The sequence below is a fragment of the Tenrec ecaudatus genome, chromosome 1, assembly GCF_050624435.1.
Source record: "Tenrec ecaudatus isolate mTenEca1 chromosome 1, mTenEca1.hap1, whole genome shotgun sequence".
Classification (NCBI taxonomy): Eukaryota; Metazoa; Chordata; class Mammalia; order Afrosoricida; family Tenrecidae; genus Tenrec; species Tenrec ecaudatus.
The window spans coordinates 14,114,565-14,131,941 of NC_134530.1; the positions used below are offsets into that span (position 1 = coordinate 14,114,565).

Genomic DNA, 17,377 nt, shown 5'->3' on the forward strand with positions numbered 1-17,377 from the left:
CACCAGGTTGAAGAGAAGTGGCTGGGGCCAGAATTTTTCTTGACATATAAAGTAGAAATGCATTTTCCTTCTAGAGACAAAACACAGAAGTTACTTTGAAGGATTCTGGAGTACAGAACAAATGAATAGACACCACCTGCTTTCCTGTCACCTCTTGAGGACCTGAGCCATGATGGGCTCTGGGTGAGAACAGGCAAGAGAAACTGTACTCTTGGAAGAGACCCCATGACTCCTGATCATGCACTGTGCACAACTGGGAACTGGTGAGGGAACAGTCACATCTGATCACTCATCGCCACCTTTGAACCCTCTACCTCCTGCAGGACCCCCTTTGAGAGGAAAAAAAAAACTCGCTTCAGAAATGAAGGTGAAAGGAGTGATTGCTAACATGGCTACCTTCTGGCAAATGAACTAGGGTTCATATGGACTCATCTACTTCCAATTTCCAAACCAGGGTCAGCAAAATGGCAGGAGCGGACTCCAGGCTGTGGTGGCTGACAAGGAGCAGTGATTACTTATTACAAGTTGATCCTCAGCTTTTCCTTTGGCAAAAGACTTGGTTAGGCACTGGATTCAAAACAAGGTGATAGTGGTGACCTGGTCTTGATCCCCATACACATGGGCCCGTGGTCTGAGACTGCTACGTGCCAACCCCCACCGCTTGGCAAAGGGTAGCTGCCTATCTGATATACCCTCCACTCAAACACATTTACAACGTGCTGAACAGTAGTGTGGTAGGTTGTTCCAGAAAGCAATCTGCAGGTCTCAACTGCAACTGGAATTATCTATGATGGCTGGGAATAGAGGTGCTCTAGTGGCACAGTGATTAAATGCTTAGCTGCTGCCAGGCTGATGGTTCCAACCCACCAGTTGCTCCGAACAGCAGCAGCAGCAGCAACTGTAAAGATTTGCATCTTTGGTAACCCATTACGGCAGTTCTATATGGTTATTATGTATCATAAGGAACATAAAAAGAGTTTGGGTTTTGAGTGAGAAAATAAAAGGTACATTCCCTTTAAAACATGGCATCTTTAGTAAACGTAGCCTTACCATGAAGAAAAATGAAAAGCAAAATAAAAACACATTCACACAAAGCTGTGCGCATTTACATAAAGTTTATTAAAAAAAACAACAACTTAGAAATACAAATATTCTCCTAATGGTGAATATGCAAACTGTGACACGTGTATATAACATGTTATACACCAATTAAAAATGAACTATTAGTATATTCACCAACATGTATGATTCTCAAATACACAATAGTAAGGACAAGGAGACAGACTACAGGGACAGTTGCCAGGATATTCATGGTCAGAGGAAGGTTTAAGGTAATGAAAAGGGGCAGTGAAAGGGAGGATTTGGAGGAAACTGTGGTACTATTCTTTCATCGTACAAATGATTTCACCACTTAATGCATCTCTCAAGTTATAAAACATACATTCCAAATGTATATTTAAAAATAAAGTTTAAAAATTTTATGAACAATAAGCAATGTCTATAAAAACAACTGAAAATTAGAGAGTGGCCAAACAAGAAATCACTCATAGTAGAATATTAATGTTATAAGATGGATGTTTTTTATAGGCTGTATCTCAAAAATAAGTACCATTTATTTATATATACATTAAAAAACTGATATTGTGATATAGTTTGATGTTCGGCCTGTTACACATTATATGACAATTACCTCTCCTGTAATCCTAATTCTTTGGAAAGAAATTTAGCGGTAGCTCAATATTGTGATATTGCAGTCAGGCATTTATCTAATAACTCCCTTTCTGGTGGACACAGGTCTAAGGATTTCCACTGCCTGCTGCTACTATCAACAGACATCATCATTCACTCAGGGATTTCCATAAAATGATTCTACAAAGGAAATTGCTGTTTTAAGAGAAAGTTTAATTAGAATGATTCTCTTATATTATATCGACAATTTCCCAGGCCCTTTACAAGAGAAGTCAGTGGGGGCAGTTCTAAGGTCAGTATAGAGAAAAGTGTCACTGAAGAAAACCATTCAGGCCCAACAATCCTTTGTATGATCCTCACTATTGGAAACCAATAGTTGTGCTCCCATCATCTTCAGGTCCTGAGTGAATGGTCATACAGAATACAGCAGAAACCATTATTACTGCGCAGCCAAGCTCCAGCAGTATCATCTCCTAGAACAGCACATATTCTTAAAGATGGTCAGATTTTCAGAACACCAAGACTGTTACTGAGCACAGACTCTAAGCTTATGCAGGAAGCTATATTGTAGCTAGGTCAGGTTAGAGCTCCAAGTGAGGTGTCTATCACTTTGGGCCCAAGAATGTCCCGTCTTCTATGCAAACTCTGATTCTCACACCCTATTTCTCGTTTCCATATACTTTTCTGTTTCAAAAAAACGTTCTGAAATGAGAACATGCTGTTTCATACTCTGAAATATTAAGTCTTAACATTGTTGATAACAAGGGAACACATGTCAACATACCTGTGTTGATAAAACATTCTAAAGGAAGAAACTTAATAAATAAACCTAACTGCAAAGATAGCTTGTCAAAATTCATGTCTTAAAATTGAAAGGGTACTTAGAGTGATATTTATCCCCTTAATGTTTATATCAGGAAATAAGAAGTAGAATTCCGTGCGCATGTGGACAAGGAATATTGAAGGCTTTCTCACAATGGTTACAGTCACCAGGTTTCTCCAGTATGACATCTTGAGGAGACACTAAGGCTCTCATTGTAATGAAGATTAATAACAAATGTGAAAAATCTCATATGCTGCCCAAGAATGGAAAGTATGTACAAGTCCCAAGGTACTATACATAATGTATCGTCAGTGTGACATGTTTGTTTTAGTTAATTATGTAAGGCTTTTTCATATTGGTTCGTTCAAATGTATGATGAGAAAAAAAATCCACATTCCTTACACTTACATGATTTCTTTGCCATGTATATAATTTCAAGGTTGGGAAAAGACAAAGGACGAAAGCTAACAACAACAAATTCTTAATTCCCTTTCACTTAATGATTTCTCTGCCAAGTATATTCTTTCAAGCTTGAGGAAAGTCAAGGGATGGTAACATTACTTACATATATAGATTGTGTTTGTTACAAAGACATCTAAAGACTTTCCAATATCCCTTCCATTCACAAAGACTCCCTCCACTGTGGGTCATTAGGTCTACAAAAGGAAGAGGAATAATGATAAACATTCCCATAGTCTTTACACGTATAAGGTACACCTCTACTGTGAGTTCTTATATGTTTAGTTAGGGACGAGGACTGACTAAACGCTTTCCCACATTCCTTACATTCATATGCCCTCTCTCCACTGTGAGTTCTTAAATGGTTAGTGAGGGATGAGGAATGACTAAAGGCTTTCCCACATTCTTTACATTCATAAGGCCTCTCTCCACTGTGAGTTCTGATGTGATCAGTGAGGTGTGCTAATTGGCTAAAGGCTTTTCCACATTCTAAACATTCATAAGGCTTTTCTCCAGTATGAACTCTTAAATGTAGAGAGAGATTTGCCAATTTACTGAAAGCTTTCCCACATTCCTTACATTCATAAGGCCTCTCTCCACTGTGAGTTCTTAAATGGTTAGTGAGGGATGAAGAACATCTAAACGCTTTCCCACATTCCTTACATTCATAAGGCCTCTCTCCACTGTGGGTTCTGATGTGTGTAGTTAAGTGAGAGGACTGACTGAAGGCTCGTCCACATTCAGTACACTCATAAGGCTTCTCTCCAGTGTGAACTCTTAAATGCAGAGTGAGGTGTGCCAACTGACTAAAGGCTTTCCCACATACCTTACAATCATAGGGTCTCTCTCCACTGTGAGTTCTTACATGTTTAGTAAGGGATGAGGAACGACTAAAGGCTTTCCCACATTCCTTACATTCATAAGGCCTCTCTCCATTGTGAATTCTTACATGTGTAGTGAGGTTTGAGGAACAACTAAAGGCTTTCCCACATTCTTTACATTCATAGAGCCTTTCCCCACTGTGAACTTTACTATGTCTAGTTAGGTTTGAGAAATACCGAAAGGTTTGCTCACATTCCTTACAATCATAAGGTTTCTCTTCCCTGTGAGATCTCCTATGATCAGTAAGGTGTGAAGACTGACTAAAGGCTTTACCACAGTCTCTGCATTCAAAAGGCCTCTCTCCGTTGTGAATTTTTATATGTCTAGTGAGACACGAGAAATAATGAAAAGTTTTTCCACACTCACTACATTCAAAAGGCCTCTCTCCATTGTGAATTTGTATGTGCTCTGTAAGAGATGATGAATATGGGAATGCTTCCCCACCTTCCTGACTTTCATAAAGCTTGTCTCCACTATAGAAATTGTCATGTAACACGAGGGATAAAGGATGTGTACAGGTTTTCCAACATTCTTTGTAGTCACACTTAGGATTTCTCATATGTGTCTGAGACGAGAAACTATACATCTCTCCCTCACAAGCAGTAAATTCACAGGGTTTCTCTCCATGAACAGTTTTCATATGAGTGTTTAGGTAAGAGGAACAACTGCAATCTTCTCCACATTCTGTATTCTGATAAGTACTATTGCCAATGTGAGATCTATTATGATGCTCAATCAATGAATTATCCATGGATGCTTTTCCTGACTCATGACATTCAGAGGAATGTATTTCTGGAGTTGTTTTGAGCACAGTATGATCTGCAATTTGGCTGCAGGTTTTTCCACCTTGATTGCCTTCATTACTTTCACAGAGGCTCACTTCTGTATGCCCTCTGTTAAAAACAAGCACCATGCTGTTGGAAATAAATTTGTTACTGTAAAGCATTACCAAACACACTGAACATGCACATTTTTACCCAGAGTTATCTAATATTTTACATATTAAATCATGTAGTAGAGATATATAAAACGTTCTAAAATATGAGTCATTTAGATAATTATATAAAAGTGAAACCTGTTTCAAATACTCAAGAACTAAATGCATATTTAAGAAATTACATTGTGAACTTTATCTGGACACATCATTTATATGTAAATTACATATGTAAACATACAGAAACACACACACACGGGCTTCAAAAAGTTCGTAAAGAGAATAGGTGCTCTGGTGCCCACCAGGGAGACATAAGAGGGAAAGTTCATAAAGAAATGGAATAAAAAGATAAGTCCCCTTGTGTGTATATATAGATATATGCACCAGTGGAACAGTGGTTAAGCACTTGACTGGTAACCAAACGACTGGTGATTTGAACACACCAGACACTCCATGGGAAAAAGAAATAGCAGAGTGCTTCTATCAAGATTTATAGCCTTGGAAACAAAATGGGGGCAGCTCTATTCCATCAAGAGTGACTAAACAACCGTGGATTTTGTTCTGGTATATATACATATATAGTTAATATTCCTCTTTCAAGTGAATGAAACTTACCTTGTATGTTTCCCCTGGTTTTTGCATTGATCTTCAATGCCACAAAATTCACATATTTCTTCTAACTTGTAGGTGTTATTCTTCGTGAATTGAACTACTAGATGTTCACTGGATACATTTTCTCCATCACTAAGGCTTTGAGAAACTGACCCAATGGTTCAAATTGAGATCCACAATATGAAACAAAATGGAAAAAAATTATTAGGAGATAAGAGTCAGCTGTGGGCAAAGAAATATTTTCACACATCTCAGTGTTTCAGGATATTAGCAATGGTGAAAATACAGTTTATTAGAAATATAGTTTACATAGTTTACACTGTTTCCATGAGAAGATAGTGATATAAACAACGTAAAATTAAGGCAGCAAAGGAAAAAGTATTGCATATGATGCAGATGTATCATTTAAAAGGAAATGCAGTATTTCTCAGAGAATACAGAAGTGAAAAGACAAGTCATAAAAGTAAGGTCAAAAGTATCTGGTCTCATATCCAAGAGACTGTCTATCTGAGTTGTACAAAACTAATGCCCTCCATACAAAGCTGGTCCTGCAAAAGATTTTCCTTCCTGATGCTCTGTGACACAAAAGACCTATATATGAGTTCTAGCCCCACTTTACTCAGATTTTCTCTTTGCTGTCTGGGAAAACAAATACGTAACTGAATTGATTTCTTAAGAAAAGGTATATCACAAGGAAAGGTACTGAAGAACAACGAGCCCCATCTGAGTTCCTTCATTGGCCCTAGGCTCTTTAGAAAAAAACAAAAGCTTTCCTCTCTACCCCTTTGTCCTAATTTTCTACTCCAGAGGGTTTGTTACATTTCCTGGGTAAATTGTAAGCAACTTGGTTTGATACTTTTTGCCTGGCCCTACACTACACACCTTGCAGGGATTGGCCAGTAGACTATGCAAATTAAGTGACTACAAACCATGGATAGAAATTATTTATAGCATATTGTGGAAACGAAATTCCTGTGGCCAATCCAGATGGGAATGGTCAGTTAATGGTCCTGATAGAAAGTTCATGACTTAAAACTGGCAAGGAGTTATTAACAGCTTACCCACTTCACACTGGTTTCAGAAGCAAGTTGAAAGGAAGAGGAAGGAACAAACTGCCTGAAAAAGTTGCAACATGGATTAAGGGCTGTAACACTGAAGACAGCAAAAAAACCAGAATGGGCCCAGTGACAGAGCTTTAAGTGATTGTCCAAAAGGATGATATGCATGGAATGAAAAACTTTTGATTTGAGGATGATTATTTTGGATGCTGCTATATGAACAGAAAAAGGAGAGTAAGAGCTGTTATGCAGCAGCAGTGGTGAGGAAAGCCCAATCTGGGGTGCCCTGAAGTTTTAAAACTGCAGATTAAGCAAAATGACTATTAGGTGGCCAGGGTCTAGTAGTTCAATCCTAAATTCAAATATTTACAGTCAAGATAGCTAGAGGGTAGCAAACAGAACACAAAATGGAAATGTTTAAAAAGGTTATGTGCTTAGGAAAAAGCACCACCCCATATGGGAAGGGACTTAAGAACAATGAAAGTGTACCTGTCCCCGAGCGTGGCGAATGAGTTCCTTTGTGTGGCTGTAGGTTCTTTGGAAAAACAAGAGATTGTTCCTGTAAGCCCAGAGGAGTTACCTTTGTCTGATTTGGACTGTTCTGAATATACATTTGTTTGAATGATGGAATGTTTCCCTACCTGGTGTTGTAAAACCAACTAATTTTATGATGGAAATAAAAACTGAGCATTATTATTCCACCCTTCAGACAAGACTTGATTGGTTATGCTAAAAGGGAAAATGAGTAAATGGGCCTTATGTCTAAACACGTCAAGACCAGAAGACTTGCATTTTAAAGCAAATCAAGTGTGCTTGACCAAAGAGGTGCCTGATGAATGAATAGCAAAAGGATGTTCAAGTAAGGCCCTGCCCTATGGGATTTGAAGGGTGTATTGGATATGACTTGTCAGCTAATGAACACTGGTAAGTAGACAGTCTGATATGTTAACGGGGTCCATAGATGAATGAAAGTAGAGGAGATTCAGTGATAAACAAGTGCACTTTGGAAATGTCTTTTTGACATCTGTTAACTAAGCCTAAGGTGGCTAGAAATAAGAGAAAGGGCTGGCTGATATATATATCAGAAGTTCTGTGGACTCTTGAGTCTATGTGGCTGCTATCCACTGTCCTAGAGTGAATGTCTACAGATGAGCCAAAAGTAGTTGAACAGACAGTGATGTTTGACACCATGAATTGCACCTGCCAGCATGACTGGGTACTGTTGCTGGTAGGAACCATCAAGTTGGTTCTAACTCTGAGCAACCCTATGTGCAAAAGAACAAAACACTGCACGCTCCTGTGTCAGCCTCACAATTGTTATTACATTTGAGGCCCCTATTTGTTGCTGTAACTGTGTCAATCTTTTGTGTTGAGGGCCTGGTTGACTTTTTCAAGCATGAAGTGCTTCCCCAGGGACTGCAATCTTCTGACAACATGCCCAAAGTAAACAAGATGAAGTCTCATCAAATTTTCTGTCATTAGTGTTAGCAAGTCTGTTGAGATGTTCTTCAAATGTAGGCGGGATAGACTCAAAGTCATATTTTGGCTCTCCTGGTCTTGTTTTAATTTTCTTCAGCATCAACCTGAACTTGTTGTTGTTAGGTTTCCCCCAGTTGGTTCCAACTCATAGTAAGTAACCTTATGCTCCAAAGAAGGAAACACTGCATGGCCCTGTTCCATCCTCACACTTGTTTCTATGCCTGAGCCCATTGCTGCAGCCACTGTGTCAACCCATCTTCTTGAGGGGCTTCATCTTTTTCACTCCCCTCTACTTTACTTAACATGTCTTTCTCCAGGGGCAGGTCTCTCCTGGTAACATGTCCAAAGTATGTAAGAGGAAGTCTTAGTACCTTGCCTCTAAGGTGCACCCTGGTGCTACTTCTTCTAAGATCAGCTTGTCCTTTGAGCAATCCATAGTACTTTCAATATTCTTCACCAGCACCACAATACTGACACATCAATTCTTCTATGGTTTTCCTTATTCAATGTCCAGCTTTCAAGTACACACGAGGCAACTGAAAATACCATAGTTTGGGTCAGGTGCATCTTAGTCCTCAAAGTAACATCCTTGCTCTTCAATACTCTAAAGAAGTCTTATGTAGCAGATTTGACTAATGCAACACCGTCTTTCAGTCTCTTGACTGTTGCTTCTGTGAGTTTTGATTGTGGAGCCAAGCAAACAAAATCCTCGAAACTTCTCTCCACTTATCATGTTACCTATTGGTCCAGTTGTGAGGATTTTGGTCTTTGAATTGCAATCCGTACTGAAGGCTGCACTCTTTGATCTTCACCAGCAAGGGCTTCAAGTCCTCCTTGCTTTCACCAAATAAGTCTGCCTCATACACAGTTTTGGAATCTGAACTTATACATGAGCAACTGGTGATCTGTGACAGAGTCAGTGCCTGGCCTCATTTTAGCTGCTGATATTGAACCTCCCATCATCTTTTCCACAGATGTAGTACTCATCTGGAGAATACTATGCATTCATCTGGGGAAGTCCAAGTGTGTGTATCCAGTTGCCATTTGTGTTGTTGAAAAAAGGTATTTGCTTTCAAAACTCTACCATGTGACTGCCAGCTTTGTTTCTATCACCAAGATCATATTTTCCAACAACTGTTCCTTCCTCATTGTTCCAACTATTGCATAGCAATCACAAATAATTATCAATGTATCTTGATTGCATGTTTGATCAATTCCGGATTTAAGAGGTTGGTAGAATTTTTCAACTTCTTCATCTCTAGTTTTTGTGGTTGGTACATAAATATGAATAATAGTTGTAGTCGTTAGATTTCCTTGAAGGCAAATAGATATACTCCTATCACAGACAGCACTGTACTTTAAGACAGATCTTGGAATGTCCTTTTTGATGATGAATGCGATGCCACTCCTCGATTGTTTCATTCTCAGCATAGGAAACCATATGGTTTTCTGATAAAAAAAATGGCCAATACCAGTTCATTTCAGCTCACTAACCCCTAGGGCATCAATATTTATGTACTGTATTTAGTTTTTAATGACTTAATTTCCCCAGATTTACACTTTGTACATTCCAAGTTCAGATGATTAGATCTGCAGTTGTTTTTACTCATTTTAAGTTGTGCTTCACCGGAAAATGAAGGTCCCAAAGGTTTTCTTTCCTCCCGTGGTTTTACTCCATTCATATCATCATGGGCACTTTACTTTGAGAAGGCAGCTCATCTTCTGGCACTGTCTCTGACAATGTTCTGCTTCTATGCAGTAGGTCTTCAGTATCTGACAATGTTTCCATGTAATGCATAAGGTTTGCAGGGGCTAATTCCTTTGAAGTGGAGAGTCAATTCCGTCTTTGTAACTTGGTATAGATTGATGCAATTTGATGATCTGCCTAGGGCTGGATTTTGCTTATGGATGCTAATGTTCAATTTCAACTACAACAGCAGGTTCTTCAGACCAAGGGACATGCTTGTCTTCTCCAAATATTGATTTGAACACTGGTTGTCTCAGATAGAGATAAAAACATTGAAGAGAATGGCTTACACATTTTCATAAGTGTACTACCACACAAACTGAAAGACAAGAAAAGATCACCAATGAATAGCTTCTTCCTTTTAAAAAAAACTTTTAGATTATTTTTTAATAGTTAAAAGCACAAATGTCAAGAGACTATTACATTAGTCATCCACTTGGCTACAGTGAGCCTGAAAAGACATGACTTCTAACATAAGTTGCCAAAAAATTGTTACATAGAGTCTGGCTTGCTTCTTGGAGTAGATGAACAATCTGTGCTTAGATGTCCACATCACTCAAGGAGAATTCTATTTTGGTGCTATTAGATGTTCCTGATAGGTCTGGAGAAGAGGGGACAGGAAAATGTCCAGTATAAATTCAGTTATGATTAAGTGCTAATGAGTCTGACGATAAAAGTTTTCACTGTAAGAGTTGCAACTAAAAGAAAGGGTTTAAGGGAGAGGCACGGCTGGACAAAGGAGAAACCTAATACTTCTTGATGGTGTTGCTGTGCTGCTACCTCAAAGGGCGCAGAAGATGGGATTATACCCACTCCTCACTTACTGGCTATCTCATAGTTTGCAATTATGAAAACGGAAAAGAAGTACTCAGGGTAGGCCTCTGTGTGATCATGGCTGAGCCTGAGATGCCCTTTGTAGGCCACCCCAAATTATATCCCATTAGCTCCAGCTATGACTGGGCCACATTAGGGATACAGCCAGCTGTCTGTGGGATGCCTTCTCTTGTTCTTCTGTAGCTTCTTGGTTCAGTCGTAGATGGCTTGGGGTGATGGGATAGTCAAAGATGGGCAGGGAGAGACTCTGAGGGCTCGGAGGTGACAGGGGTATCAGTGGTTGCACAAATATGTCAAGCTGGGGTGTACATAGAGTAAGCAGAGTCCATAGCAAGGGCAGGTGATGAGAGGTAGGCAAAACTCAACCACTACATCTCCAACCTGTGAACTCCAATGTGGTAGGGAAAGTATGGTGGGGAATGAGAAGCCCACTCTGCTCTGTAGTAGGTGCACCCAATGCTTGAAGCGAGACTGGGAGAGGGGATTGGGAGCCTGGTGCTGAAGATGGAGAATGGCCCTACACTGTCCTATTGCAAGTTCATGTAATGGTCTCAGTAAGGAGTGGGTATAATGTTTTCTCAGTTAAATTTTATTAGATATCAAATAGGGTTAAGCAAAGACAATTTTGGGGAAAACATGACTAGACCATACGCACACCAGGAACAGCTCTGAGTAGCTGATACTTGAGTGACTCACTCTTACAATGTTTGCCCTATGGACGGATAAATAATGAACGAATGTTTTGGACTGGTAAAATGTATATAAAAGGACCAATGGCAAAAATGCGAAAGGGGGGAAAAAGAGAAGGCCAAAGGAAAAGAGAAGTCCAGAAGGGGCCCAGTGACAGCAAGCAGCAACAGGCCAGGAGGGGCCCTGTGGTGGCAGAAGCAGGACCAAGAGAAGGCCTGGACAGTCAATAGGAGCTAAGATATCTGTCTTACAAGGGAGACTTTTCACACATCCTTCCTGAACCTGGTTTGTAGGTGATAAGGAACCTGAGTTGTAAGCTGTTCCTAATAGACCACTTACTTTAAGTATGGCCTGTGAATATCTGTGTGACCATTACGATAGGTTGTGGATCCCAAAGAGAAGTAGAGAGTGCTGTGGGAGGAGCAGCTGGTATTAGAGTTGGTAAAAGGTTTGGAGAATGAATGTATGGCTGACCTCCACCTGATGGGAATCAGTTTTGGGCTGATCCTGGGTATGATTTATCCTGAAGTTAGGCAGGTTCAGACATTGCTGTTACCATTATCATCATCTTCATCATCATTGCCACCACCACTACCAAGACCACAGCCACTATCACCACCATGGCTTCCCACTGAGCCAGTAATTTTATCCTCAGTGTCGTTAGGGATGGGCATTAGTTTACTTGTAGCAAAATCATATCAAATTGTAACTCTCCAAGATTCCAGACCAGGAAACTCTGTCCCAAAGTGACCCCACAGGCCAATGATCACTTATATAACACTTATGACCCTCAAGGCTTTAATCACAATAAATAAAGTCCGGTTCATACATGTAGCTTTATGTTCATGGGAAGTCAAGCTATGTACAGTCTGTAAAACAAATGACCATACCTCTGTTATTTAATTGCATGTTCCCTTTTTCTCCTTAGCTTAAATACTGGAGGAGTAAGGTTGAAGAGTACCATGTTGTTTTTTAAAAAAATTTTTTAACTAAAGCAGTGAATGAAAAATTGATGCCATCCTTACCTACTGAGGCCAGGTTTATGAAGGTTTCCAACATCACATCTATGTAGATTTTCCTTTGAGCAAGATCCAGCAAAGCCCACTCGTCCTGGGTAAAGTCCACAGCCACATCCTCAATGACCACTGGGTCCTAAAACATCCCACATATTCTGGTTCAGCAAACTAGCATGTACTCCAGTGTGTGCTCACAAAGGAATGGTTGAGGTTGACAATCCTGGAAAACCGGGAATTCACTGGGGCTTGTTCTACTGAGGTCTATTCTTGAGATGTATTGCCCTTCACTGTACACGTTCACATCCCCACCGATTGCATCCTGTCTAATAGATTTAAAAATACCTTCAACAAACTGAACTTCTCTCTCCAGTTTCACTGCGACAAATTTTGACCTTCATTTTTGCTATCTTTATGGTCTAGAACACTCAGCACACACCAGCAAGTACAGAAATTCTCTACAATAAAACTCAAATTTCACATTAAAATCACCACTTCCTTTTGGAAAGAAAAAAGTTACTTCCTTCCTTAAGACCCACCAAACACTGTACAAAACAAAGCACCAGTCAAAGCTAGATGAGTTCATAACTAGGAAACCCGAAAGGACTAGCAGCGTTTCCTTTTGTCCCTTAGCACCCCTTAAGAAGCCCACGAGCCCCCAGTAAGCAAATTAGCAAGTCACAGCAGTGAATCATGTTTTCTTGAAGTGCTCCAGATGGTCAGGATGTGACAGGACAGCCTTCCCAAGGAGAATATTCTTTGAGAGTTAGAACCTTTCACGTGGTTTGTCACTTCTTATTCCAAGAACAGGACCAGTGCGCTATCATCTCTGCACTGCTCACACAAACAAAGCAAACTCATTGCCGTCGGGTCAACACTCTGTGGGCTTCTGAGACTGTAACTGTTTACAAGTGTAGAAAACCCCGTCTTTCTCTCGTGGAGCTTCTGGGTTTCAAACTGCCGACCATGCGGTCACAGCCCAACATGTAACCACTGACACTATCAGGGCTCCCGTGTATGGTTCATAGATAGAGGCAAAGAATTCTGTTGATCTCACAATTATAAAACTTTGAAAACCTGATGATCCTGAGAATTAATTAGTTGTAATTACTATACCCCCATAAGGACTCTAAAGTTTTAAGAAAACCCCAAGCCCTTATCTCTGCAGACGCATTCTCTTATGTTTGATCATGAAGAAAAAGTTAAGATTTTCATTTTCAAAGTGCCTTGACACATGGAAGATTTAGCTGTTATATTGCCCAAGGACCCCTTACTCACCAGCTCCCTAGAGGCTCCACCTGAAAGTATTTTCATATTTGCAGCCCTTGACAGTTACAAAAGAATGGCTTACTACCCAAACCCTGACCACTGGTGACCCTCAGGCTATAGGATTAGCCTCTGAACAGTACCTTTAACCCAATGACTTCCACTTGTAGTGAGGAGAGAAAAAATTGCCACACGCATTTTTTATACTAAAATTGAACTGAACGCACAGCAGCAACAGATCAATAACACTCCTCATATTAGAATAGAGCCGAGGTGGCATGATGGTTATGCTCTGGGCTTCTAGCCTCAAGGTCAGCTGTTTGAAACCACCAGCTGGCTGTTCCACAGAAGACAGGCTTTCTACTCCTGCAAAGAGTTACAGTTTTTGAAACCCACAGGGGCAGTTCTACATTGTTCTATAGGGTTACTATGTGTCAGAATCAACTTAAGGACAATGAGTTTTTTTTTTTTGAGTTTTGTCAGGATAGAGGACAAAGTGACCTATCAAGATCATGTCTCATCATTAGCAGAATAGTGTTTTCCCAATACATTTTGGACAAGTAAACATCTATAGCATCTTTTCATTGCAGTGGGCCATGTTACATATTTTAAAGTAATCAAATTTACCTTTAGTATCATTAGGCAAGTACATAAGAAGAAAAATTATTGTTGCTTTTGAGCTAGATGGCCGGTTCTTTATTTTCAAGCCTTTAAGACCCAGACGCAACAAAGCCCACATGGGAAGGAGCACACCAATCTGTGCAATCACAATGTATCGAAGGGATCAGGCATAAAAGAACAAAAAATCCTATCATTGTGAATGAGGGGAGTGCAGAGTGGGGACCCAAAGCCCATCTGTAGGCAACTGGATATCCCCTTACAGAAGGGTTGCAGGGAGGAGATGAGCCAGTCAGGGTGCAGTGTAGTAATGATGAAACATACAACTTTCCTCTAGTTCCTAAATGCTTCCTGCCCCCTGCCCCCAAATCATGATCCCAATTCTTCCATACAAATCTGACTAGACCAGAGGATGTACACTGGTGCAGACAGGAACTGGAAACACAGGGAATCCAGGGCGGATGATCCCTTTAGGACCAGTGGTGAGAGTGGCAATACCAGGAGGGTGGAGGGACAGTTGGGTGGAAAGGGGGAACCAATTACAAGGATCTACATATAACCTCCTCCCTGGGGGTCGGGCAACAGAAAAGTGGGTGAAGGGAGACATCGGACAGTGTAAGATATGACAAAATAATAATTTATAAATTATCGAGGATTCATGAGGGAGGGGGGAGCTAGGAGGGAGGGGGGAAATGAAGAGCTGTTGCCAGGAGCTTAAGTGGAGAGCAAATGTTTTGAGAATGATGAGGGCAATGAGTGCACAAATGTGCTTTACACAATTGATGTATGTATGGATGGTGCTAAGAGTTGTATGAGACCTCAATAAAATGATTTTTTTAAAAAGAGAGAGAACAAAGATTATAGGAGAGGCCAGAGGGAAATCAGTTTAGGAAGTACCACATTTGGATACAGTTTTGATTTTAAAAATTTGATAATCAATAATGACGATGGGTAAACTGCTCCCCCCCAAATTGGAGAGTCACATTAATAGGTAAAATCATATCAGAGTGGTAGACTAGGAATAAACACCACTGCTACCATCAGTACCAGTAAATTCTAATTGACAAATGACTCAGCTCTGTGGACAAGACCGGAGGTTATAAATGCCACAGATGCCCAAAGTTATAGGGGATACACACCGTTTTGTGACTTTTACCTCCAGAAACCCAATTTGGTGCTTAATATGAAGATCCGAGAAAAATTCCCTTGTATTTCCAGTAGGCAGAAGCAAAAACTTTGGTATTCTAAAATTTGCTCGGAATATTCAGTTTTCTTTAACAAGGCCAATTCCATGACAGTAGGTAGAAAACTATTTTAGAAATGGAAACTATTTTGAAAGAGCTTAGCTAATCTGCACTAGTAAAATATGCAACTCTAGGTCCATCTAGACGTCTTGTCTGGTGAGAGTGAGTGAAGGGAATAGCAGAGAAGCACTTGTGAAGTTACTGCCTAGAGGAACAGGCTCACTAAGAGTGACTATAGAATTTATGTCCCCTCTACACACATCTTATCACCGTAGGGCTTCTACATAATCGTAAGGAATTGCAAAAGAAAGTAACTCTCAACTCTCAGACCTGACATAAGTCTTTAGACACCCAAACGGTGGTAAAAATAAACAATTAAAAGAATATTTTGGTCTTTGACACTTATAGGTAACACTAGATATGGTCTTTTAGCCAGATAAAGTTAAACCTTACATACTACGGGGATATTTACCTTAATTCCTTTTTTATAGTACATAAATCTTCAGTTTTCAACAAAAACTACATAAAGACAAAACAAACAAAAACCAAAACAGTGTAAGCAACAAAGCCTACTTAAGGTGCTATAGATTTAGAAATCTCCAGAAAACATAATAATTCTTAGAATGTACATTCAAATAATAGAACATTAAAGTATATATGGCAAAAACTAATAGAACTGAGAGGCAAAAATAAATGAATCCATCATTATAGTTGGGGAGACTTCAACAGTCCTTTAACAGTAACTGACAAATTTAGCAGCAGGAATACCAGTAAAGATAAAGTTAAACTTACACCAGCATCAGTGGTGGAGCTCGCGAACATTTACTGAATGCCTCATCTGAAAACAGCAGAACACATTTCTCAAGCTAACAGAGAACATTCAATAAGATGCATTATATGTGTGTGTGTGTGTGTGTATGCAATCAGAAGTCATATGGTGCATGTGGTTAGATCTCAATGAACTTAGAGTATACATTAATAGCATCAAGACTCCTGGAAAATCACAAAATAAAGAACACACTTCTAAATAACATGCCAAAATCAAACCAACTTCAATGCCATTGAGTCAATGCCCACTCACAGTGACCGTATAGGACAGGGCAGAACTGACCCTGTGAGCTTCCAAGACTATAGCTTTATATGGGTGTAGAAAGCCCTGTCTTTGTTTCAGGAGAGGATGGTGGTTTCAAACTGCTGACCTTCCAGGTTAGCAGGCCAACTTATAACAACCATTATGCCACCAGAGATCCTCCCAAAATAATGTGAGGCAAAGAAATAGACTAAAAAAAAAAAACTATATAAAAGATTTATCCAAATTTATGGATAGCCATAAAATGGTATAGAATGAACATATTGGAAAAGAATGGTCTAAAATCAATAAATTAAGCTTCCACCTTAGGAAACTAGAAATATAAAGGCAAATTAAATCCAAAGTAAGAATAAAATAAAAATAACAATAATCAACAAAAGTGAAAACAGGACAAAAAGTGAAAACAGCCCCTCAAACCCCAAAACCTCTAGCCTGGCTAAATACACTGGAGAAAGAAAAGAAAGAAAAGACAAACACAAATATTTATACATAAAAAATGGGCCACTAATTCCATAGACACTAAAAGAGTAACAGAATTTTATTTGTAACAACTCTGCCCACAAACTTGATGACCAAGATGGTACGGCCTACTTCCTTAGAACATATATTCTATCTAGACATACGCAAAAAAGTATGATCTGAATATACTATATCTGTTAAAATAATTAAATCATTTGAAATTAAGTTGATTTTTAAAAAGTTGAAAAGCAGAAAACACATGCGAATAAAGGCCCAGAGGCAGTATCTGACCTGCTCTGACTGCACACTGGAGAAGACTACCTACAACTCCTGACCAGCTCAAGACTTACTGCCTTGAAGCAATGATCAGACATGCCTCCATCTTCCATCCTTCTTTACACTATTGTGTTGGCAACTGTTCCCCCCACAGCACTCTACTTTTCTGAGTTTGATAATTTGTTGCAAGGTAGTTAGGAGTCA

The 17,377-nt window shown here is 39.6% G+C and overlaps 1 protein-coding gene across 2 annotated transcripts in view; it reads right to left on the minus strand.

Annotated features, from left to right (window-relative positions):
* Window positions 1-1,098: 1,098 nt before the first annotated feature.
* Window positions 1,099-17,377, minus strand: part of LOC142445663 (uncharacterized) — a 29,567-nt gene continuing 13,288 nt past the window's right edge. Inside the window, exons 3-6 of one of the 2 annotated variants that reach the window (XM_075547615.1) lie at window positions 16,141-16,186; window positions 12,233-12,359; window positions 5,403-5,547; window positions 1,099-4,746 (exon numbers count right to left, since the gene is read on the minus strand). In XM_075547615.1, coding sequence (XP_075403730.1) covers window positions 3,135-4,746; window positions 5,403-5,547; window positions 12,233-12,359; window positions 16,141-16,170 — 1,914 coding nt within the window. In that variant the 5' untranslated portion in view covers window positions 16,171-16,186 and the 3' untranslated portion in view covers window positions 1,099-3,134. Of the gene's footprint in view, window positions 4,768-5,402; window positions 5,548-12,232; window positions 12,360-16,140; window positions 16,187-17,377 lie in introns of both variants that reach the window. The other variant, XM_075547609.1, reaches the window with a different exon arrangement.